This window comes from Camelina sativa, chromosome 2, assembly GCF_030686135.1.
Source record: "Camelina sativa cultivar CO46 ecotype springtype chromosome 2, ASM3068613v1".
NCBI classification, from domain to species: domain Eukaryota; kingdom Viridiplantae; phylum Streptophyta; class Magnoliopsida; order Brassicales; family Brassicaceae; genus Camelina; species Camelina sativa.
The window spans coordinates 24735873-24745127 of NC_141881.1; the positions used below are offsets into that span (position 1 = coordinate 24735873).

The window sequence follows — 9255 nt, forward strand, 5'->3', positions numbered from 1 at the left end:
AAGTAAGAATTTTTTTCGATCTGGAGTGATTTTATTTATTCTGTTTCCATTTTCAATGAAGAGAAGATGTGAATTTAGAGAATATGTGTCTTCTTATTCATCCAATATGTCGTGTACAAGATATATATACAAGTATGTTAAGCGGCTAAATCTAAACCTATTACGATTACAAGCACAACTTAGACATAGAAAGCCCAATTAACATAGTTTAGGCCAATACTCCCCCTCAAGTTGGAGTATGAGGATCAGAAATGCCCAACTTGGACACTAATTTTTCAAACTGAGGTCGTACGAGCGCCTTAGTGAGAACATCCGCGAGTTGGTACGTCGTGGGTACATGTACTGTAGAAATTGTTCCATCTTGAATTGCATCACGGACGACATCACAATCAACTTCTATGTATTTAGTACGTTCATGAAAAACAGGATTAGCCGCGATATGAAGAGCTGCTTTACTATCACAAAACATAAAGTGTAGTTTGAGGTGCACCAAGATCCAAGAGTAATTGACGAAGCCAAATTATCTCATCAGTGGCTCGAGCCATAGCCCTATATTCGGCTTCAGCGGAAGAACGTGAGACGGTACATTGCTTCTTAGTTTTCCAAGATATGGGCGAGCCACCAAGAAACACAATATATGAGCTCAAAGAGCGTCTTGTCAACGGACATGAAGCATAATCAGAGTCACAATAAACACTAAGGTGCAAATCAGAATTAGCTTCCATAAATGTACCTTGACCCGGTGACCCTCTAAGAAATCGAACAACACGAAGAGCTGCTTCCCATTGTGCCTCACGAGGAGCTTTCATAAATTGAGACAACACATGCACAGAATAACATAATTCCGGACGCGTGGTGAGAAGATAAATAAGACGGCCAACAAGACGTCGATATGGCATAGGATCCAGAAGAAGTGGACTAGTATCCAAACTGAGACAATGACCTTGTTCCATAGGAGTAAACTCAGGATTACAGCCTAACAACCCAGTCTCGGCAATAAAATCAAGAGCATATTTGCGTTGGGATAAGAAAATGCCGTCGGAATTACGAGCTATTTCTAACCAAAGAAAATATTTTGCTTTGCCAAGATCTTTCATATGAAACCAACTACTCAAATACTCCTTAAACTTGGTAAGAGTGGGAATATCATTACCACATACCAACAAATCAACATAGACCAATACTCAAAGCTCTATTTCACCACGATTAAGTGAAAACAGGGAATAATCTGAATAAGATTGAACAAACCCAAACGTGGTCAATGCATTAGCAAGCTTGGAAACCAACAACGTGGCGCTTGTTTAAGACCATAATGCGATTTGTGGAGACAACACACTTTCTGTGGATCAGAAGTTCAAAAGCCCAAAGGAAGCTTCATATAAACCTCTTCATCGAGATCACCGTGAAGAAAAGCATTGTGAACATCCATATGATATACTTCCCAATTCTTAGCTGAAATTATTTTCAACAAGCTACGTACGGTAGACAATTTAGCAATAGGAGAAAACGTCTCATTGTAATCTTCACCAGCAACATGATGATTACCAAGCACCACCAAATGTGCTTTATATCTTTCAATAGACCCATCAGCATTGTACTTAATTTTAAACACCCAGTGATTGCCAAGAGCCTCTTTACCCGATGGTAAATCCACAATACTCCATGAATTGAGTTCTTCCAAGGCATCTACCTCAAAAACCATAGCATTATTCCAAACTTCATCTTGCATCACTTCTTTGTAACCCCGAGGTACATACCAGCAAGCACTGCTGCGAGAAAAAGCTTTATGACCCAGAGAGAATAAATCATCGGACACATAGTGATGAAGAGGGTATAAAACGTTACCTGGGACCGAAGACGAGGAACTTGATGTAGGAGCCGAGGGACTGTGAGGGGTATTATCTTTTTCTTTGTAGAAAATGGTGAGATTAATCTCATAATCTTTAAGTTTGGCCGGAGGATATCATTGTCGCTCACCACGTCGTAATTGTGGAACAGATGGTAAAACCGGAGACAAACTAGGCGGTGAGGAAGACGGTGTAGAATCTGGTGTAGACTCTGGTGTGGGCTTTGGTGTAGGCTCCGGTGTAGACAAAGGGGTCGTAGCATCAATGGGAGAGTCCGCCTCACAGTGCACCGTAGGACTAGATGATGAATCAACATGTGGTAATACAATGGCATCACTCCGTCGATCAGGGGAAGGTACAAAACATGTATCAACAACTGGTAAACTCGTAGGATAGTTCCCCCTATCGTTGGAGGCCGTTGCAAAAAACCAGTCATCTGAAGATGCGGCATTTGTTCAAAAGGGTGAACTACTTCAGAAGAACAGAGTACTGATACAAGAACGGAGCATCATGATGTTTATGTCGGCCATTAACAAACTGGAAGACTTACACAAGATTATAAGGCGCAAGAAGCTTCTAGAAGGACAAAGAGCTTCATGTTTACAATAGGAATGTAAACATGAAGAAAGAGGGAAATTTACTAAAACATGAAGAAAGAGGGAAATTTACTAAAATATAAAGAAAAAAGAAATTGTCCAATTCCTATTAGGATTAGAATAGGTAGTTTGCCTATTGTATGGCATAGGCCTAGTTCTATAAATAGGGTGCAAAGGCTGATTGAAAGCTTTAGCACAAACAAGAGAAAGTTAACCTAGCTACTAAGTTTTAGTCTTTAAGAAAAGAAAAAAGCTAAGAACTTAGAGGGAGCGTGAGGTGTCTTTAAAGAGAGTTTTGAGAGATTAGAAAATTGTTTAGAACAAAATTGTAAACAGATTTTCTATTAATCAAAAGAGAGTTTAAAGAAATCATTGTTTTATTGTTCAGATCATAAGTTCTCACACTTTCAATTGGTATCAGAGCAGCACTTGTTCGAAATATTACGGGTGAGATTCTGCGGCAAGATGGAGAGCTACGGAGATCTGATCAACAACAATAAAGTTATCTTGGATGATGGAAACTATGGATTTTGGAAGTCAAGGATCAAATCCATAATAGGAGGTATTGATCGTCTTGCTTGGAAAACTGTTCTGGAAAAGTGGGAGGAGCCTACGATCAAGGATGAATCAGGCAAGCGAATACCCAAACCTGAGTCAGAATGGACTGATGAAGAACAAAGGAAATCGAAGTATAAATCAAGAGCATTAACCGCTATTCATTGCAGTGTTGGGAGAAAACAGTTCGATTTGATTCAGGGTTGCAAAACAGCAAAAGAAGCATGGGTCATCCTTCAGATCCATTATGAAGGCACCACCAAAGTGCAGAGCTCAAGAAAAGATATGTTAGCATCGAGATTTGAGAATCTAAGGATGGAGGATCATGAATCAATTTTGGATTTCAGTTATAAGCTGAGTGCTCTAGCACAAGAGGCCTTAACCTTAGGTAAAACCTATAAAGATCAGAAGTTAGTCAAAAAATTTCTAAGATGCCTTCCGTCAAGGTTCATGGGGTATAAGACAGCCTTAACTGTATCACATGACTTAGACAGCCTTACCTATGGTGAAGTGGTTGGAATGCTACAAGCACATGAGATGGAGCTGAATGGAATTAAGAAACCAAAAGGGATAGCTTTAGCAGTAAGCAAAGATACAACTGATCAAGGAGAGGAGGATGCTGTAGGTCTGCTGGTACGAAGGTTTGATCGAGCTCTGAGAAGGATAGAACAAGGTCAAGGCCAAAAGAAGACTGGTTCATTCAAAAAGACAAGTGAAGACAGAAAGGCTGATATGCAGTGCCATGAATGTAAAGGATATGGACATTTTATTCGAGAATGTCCAACGAGCAAGCTACGAGAGGCCAAGTGCACAACCTGCAAAGGTACTGGACATACACATGATATGTGTATAAGTAATTCTAAATCTAAGAAAGAAAAATCTATGATTAGTATTGAAGATGATTCAGATGATGATAGCAGCAACGAAGAAGTGCTCATAAATTTAGTGGCAATGGTGGGAATCACTGAATTTGAGAACGGGGAGGAAGTGACTGATTCAGAATCAGAAGGAGAGGAGATTCTTGATATTGTTCCGAGTTACAAAGAAGTGAGAGACACACTTATTACTCTAGGAAAAGAGAATCAAGGACTGATAAAAGAAGAACTTTGACTTGAGACACTTGTCATAGCCTTGCAGAATGAATTGGAAGATGAGAAAAAGATTGCTAAAGATTCGCTGGATTTGATGAGAAAAAAGTTGGTTTTATCTGCAAAAGCAGACAAATTTGAAGAGGAGCTGTGTAAAGAGAAAGAAAAAACCACAGAATTGCAATCGCAGTTGGATCAGCAATATAGGAAGATTCATATGTTTGCAGGCACAAAGCAACTTGATAAAATCTTGAGCTATGGGAGAACTGAGAAGACTCATAAAGACTGGGATATAAAGATAACAGAGGAGCAAAACCACAGTTAACCAAGTTTGTGTCTGCTGGAACATATCATTATGAGAAGGAAACAACTACAAGTGTTTCTAAAGAGTTTTTGGGATGTTATTTTTGTGGGAAGATTGGGCACTACAAACGATATTGTTACAAGTTTTGGGAAAAAGTGTGTGCTCTAAAGCGTCAAGGAAGATTTTTCTGGAAGGGAGTTAGAAGACAAGTATGGATGAAGAAAAATGATCTATAAAACAATAAGTTTCAAGCTCTTTATGTGGTTATAGGAGGGGATGAGATCGAGGAATTAAAAGTGGCTTCTGGATCAGGATTCAGATGTAGTATGGCCATGATTACTGAGGAACAAGATGACTCAGAGCCTTGGTTCTTTGATAGTGGGTGCTCAAGGCATATGATTGGAACCAAGAGTAATCTACAAAATATCAAGAAATTGAAAGGAGGTACAATAACTTTTGGAGATGGGAGTCATGGTTTTATACAAGGCAAGGGTACAACGTGTGATGCTGAGCTTCCACAACTTGTGAATGTCTATCTAATTCAGGGCTGAGAGCTAATTTGATAAGTATTAGTCAACTTTGTGACGAAGGATTGTCGGTGCTGTTCACAAAAGTTGATTGCAAAGCTTTGGATGAAGCAGGAAATGTCAAGTTATATGGTGTAAGATCTGGAAATAATTGTTACATGTGGGAAAAGAGTCAATCAAGTGTTACAGTGTTAAGGCTAGCATTGATCTCTGGCATCAGCGACTTGGACATATGAATACAATGAATCTTACTACTCTTGTGAATAAAGAGATAGTGCGAGGGGTACCAAAGCTAAAAGGGGAAGACAATATGGTGTGTGGTACATGTAACCATGGAAAACAGGTCAAAATTCAGCACAAAAGGTTCCAGATGTTCAGTCAAAATCAGTTCTGGATCTAACTCACATGGATTTGATGGGACCAATGCAGGTTGAAAGTCTAGCGGGAAAGAAATATGTGTTTGTGTTGGTTGATGATTATTCCAGGTATACTTGGGTTCGATTTATTCGAGAGAAGTCTGATACTGTAGACAGTTTCAAAATCTTGGCCTTACAACTACTTAATGAAAGAGGAGGAATAAAACAGATAAGGAGTGATTATGGTGGAGAATTTCAAAATGAGGCTATGAAGGATTTCTGTGATCAACATGGGATCGCACATCAGTATTCAGCACCAAGAACTCCACAACAAAACGAAGTTGTAGAGATGAAGAATAGAACTCTTCAGGAAATGGCAATTACATAATTAACAGGGTATATGTGCTGAAGCTCTGGGCTGAAGCTTTAAATACCGCATGTTACATAATTAACAGGGTATATGTGCGAATAAATACGACTAAGACACCTTATGAGCTGTGGAAAGGCAAAACACCGAACCTGAGCTACTTTCATGTTTTTGGCTGCAAATGTTATATCTTAAATGACAAGGATTATCTTGGGAAATTCGATTCCAGAAGTGATGATGGCATGTTTCTTGGATATGCAGAGAGTAGTACATCATTCAGGGTGTATGACAAACGTACTGGTGTTATTATGGAGTCAGTGAATGTAGTGTTTGATGATAGGTCAGGTTCAGTGGGAAACGATGATGATTCGGACAGTGATACAGAACCAGAAATTGCTACTAAAACACGAAATGATGAGTCTGAAGTAGAAGCTTCTGTTTCAAAGTCAGAAGGGTTACAACTTGTTCATAAAAATCACTCAGCATCTGATGTCATTGGAGATCTGAATGAGAAGATGAAGACTAGAGGAGTTAAAATAGATTTCCAAAAGATGACAAGTTACTTTACAACTTTAGAGACGGTTTTCTATGAGTGTTTTCTGTCAATGATTGAACCAAAGAACCATGTAAAAGCTATTGAAGATGATTTTTGGATTATTGCCATGGAAGAAGAACTTGAACAGTTTGAGCGGAATGATGTTTGGGAGCTGGTTCGGAGACCAATAGATGTAAATATCATTGGTACCAAATGGATTTTTAAGAATAAAATCGATGAAAGTGGTGTTGTGGTTCACAATAAGGCTAGATTGGTAGCACAAGGATATAGACGGATTGAAGGAGTGGACTTCGAAGAAACCTTTGCACCAGTAGCAAGACTTGAGTCAATTAGACTGTTTATAGGGATGGCTTGTATTCTAAACTTTAAAGTTTTCCAGATGGATGTCAAGAGTGCTTTCTTGAATGGGATCTTACAGGAGGAAGTGTATGTTGAACAACGCAAGGGGTTTGAGGATCCAGTTAAGCCAGATTATGTCTATAAATTAAAGAAAACTCTTTATGAGTTAAAACAAGCTCCAAGGGCTTGGTATGGAAGGCTGACCAGTTTTCTTATGGAGAAGGGCTATACTCGAGGAAGTGTTGACAAAACCTTGTTTATCTTTAGAACAAGATGATGTTATCATGATGTTTCAAATTTATGTTGATGATATTATCTTTGGTAGTACATCTAAGAAGCTGGTGGATGGTTTTGTGAGTAATATGACACAAGAGTTTGAAATGAGTATGGTTGGCGAACTCAAATACTTTCTTGGATTGAAGATTATACAGTCTGATCAAGGGATTTTTTATTTCACAAAGTACTTATGCAAGACAACTTCTTAAGAAGTTTCAGATGGACAAGTGTAAAGAAGCCAAGATATCTATGAGTACTTCATTAAAACTGTCAAAAGATATTGATGGTGAGGATGTGGATGTCAAGCAGTACAGAGGGATGATTGGTAGTTTACTATATCTTACTGCTAGTAGGCCTTATTTGTGTTTCAGTGTGGGTATGTGTGCTAGGTATCAGTCAAACCCAAAAGAATCACACCTTGAAGCTGTTAAACGGATTATAAAGCATGTGAAAATGGACTGTTTATTTTGGGATTTGGTATTCTAAAGGATCAAATAAACGCTTAGTTGGATATTATGATGCAGACTATGCAGGGAGTGTGACAGATCGAAAAAGTACTAGTGGAGGATGTTTCTTTTTGGGAAATAATCTCATTGCATGGTTAAGCAAGAAACAAAATTCGGTTTCTATGTCTACAGCTGAGTCCGAGTATATAGCAATGGGGAGTTGTTGTACTCAATTGTTATGGATGAAACAGATGTCAGCAGATTATGGTATGGATTTAGGAGTTCTATAAGTGTATTGTGATAACCAAAGTGCGATTGATATTTCTAATAATCCAGTTCAACACTCAAGAACCAAGCACATTGATGTGAGACATCACTTTATCAGAGAACTGGTTGAGAGAAAGCAAGTTCTGATTGAGCATGTTGATACTGAAGATCAACTAGCAGATGTATTCACAAAGACATTAGATTTTAATCGATTTTCAACATTGAGAAATTCAATTGGGGTGTGTGAGATATGATTTTTATTGAAGCTGGTCGAGAACGAGTATAAGGAAGTTCTGGGTTTTAAGAGTGATTGAATCAATGTGTTATTTTAACCAGTTTATTTGTGGTTTAAATGGGTTTTAATGTTTAGGTTTAAAGGTATGATGGGTGATGACTTTGGTTGTATCGAAAAGGAAAGGAGTATATAAAAAAACTTGTGGTTAATTAACCTTGGTTGTATCGACAGATCGAATAGAAAAAAAAATGGTGAGAGCAACTCGACAAGGTATGGTGAAAGGAGGAAGGAAGTCAAAGGTGACTCGAGATGATGGTGGTTTTCATCGACCTCATCTAGTTGATGAATCGAGTAGTGATGAGGATCGACTTCATTTAGTTGGTGAATCAAGTGGTGATGTTCAATCCGTTTCGGTGAGAGTTAAAGATTCCGCAAAAGACAAATCGGAACCAGCTATTGTTGATGAAGAAATCTCTAACGATGAGGAAGAAGAAATCAGCAGTAAAGATAAGGGGAAAGGAGTTGCTTCGAGCACTGAGGATTTCGGATTTGAGGATATCTCTATACAAGAGCAGATTGAGCGTCATACAGTTAAAAAGAGGAAGATAAAGCAAGGGTCTACTTCTACGGCCAAGCGATCTAAAAGTGCAGCAATGAGTGGAAAGAGTGTTCGTGCAAAAGGAGAGTTTTGGTCCGATGTGTTTGTATCACGAGCCGCTCAAGCAAGGTACTCACAATTTATGAAGAGGAAGTTTTTAGCTGAGAGACAACTGGATTTTTCCACAACCTGATGAATTTGGGATATTTGATAAGATTATGGATTTAGGACTACATATGTCAGTACAAGATTTATACCAATATATGTCAAGGAGGTGGTTTGTGAATTTTATGCTAATCTGTCGGATGAGAAAGCCAAAGATGGTATTCGAGTATTTGTTAGGGGTCATTGGTATGAATTCTCTACTAGGATTATTAATGAGGCGTTTAATCTTGATTTCTTGACATTAGCATAAGTTGCCTTGGTCGAAGTTGAAAGTTAGGGATCTTCCAGGAGAGGTTGCAACTCTTTTGATGTTTGTGGCATATAACTGGGTTCCATCTGTTCATAGGAATCACCCATCAGTCAAACGTGCTCAAATTGTGTACAAGCTGATTCAGGGTATTCGTTTTGATCTCGGACAGCTGATCTATGATCAAATTATGGATATGAGCTGGAATGATTCTACTAGGTGTGTGATTTTTCCAAGAACAATCTTCGAAGCACTTAAGATTCAGGATGGTCCGCTTGAGTGGTCAAATGCAGAGTAAGCAGTTGCAGCTAAGTTCTACACTAAAGATATTCGAACTGGATATGCTTATGCGGTTAAGCACAACTTGCTTCCTGAGGATGGACATCCTACACCAATTCGAAGACAAACAGATGAGGGAACTTCTTCGACTTATGAGTTAATTCAGTTGGGTAGCGTTCATGTGCCACAGTTTGGTCAAGAAGATAA

The 9255-nt window shown here is 38.7% G+C and overlaps 1 protein-coding gene across 1 annotated transcript; it reads left to right on the forward strand.

Annotated features, from left to right (window-relative positions):
• The first annotated feature begins 2908 nt into the window (after positions 1–2908).
• Positions 2909–7547, forward strand: LOC104755356 (uncharacterized). The gene is made up of 9 exons (XM_087470301.1): positions 2909–4045; positions 4136–4406; positions 4661–4834; positions 4936–5051; positions 5138–5230; positions 5347–5649; positions 5844–6724; positions 6997–7187; positions 7300–7547. The coding sequence occupies exons 1-9, from the start codon at positions 2909–2911 to the stop codon at positions 7545–7547; spliced, it is 3414 nt and encodes a 1137-aa protein (XP_087326427.1).
• Positions 7548–9255: the final 1708 nt, after the last annotated feature.

Excerpts from the sequence above, each read along its gene's own strand:
- LOC104755356 (XM_087470301.1), top strand. The coding sequence starts at position 2,909 with ATGGAGAGCTACGGAGATCTGATCAACAACAATAAAGTTATCTTGGAT. Across the intron at positions 4,407-4,660 it reads AACAGAGGAGCAAAACCACA|GAGGGGATGAGATCGAGGAA; the intron begins GTTAACCAAGTT and ends ATGTGGTTATAG. Across the intron at positions 4,835-4,935 it reads TATCAAGAAATTGAAAGGAG|GGCTGAGAGCTAATTTGATA; the intron begins GTACAATAACTT and ends TATCTAATTCAG.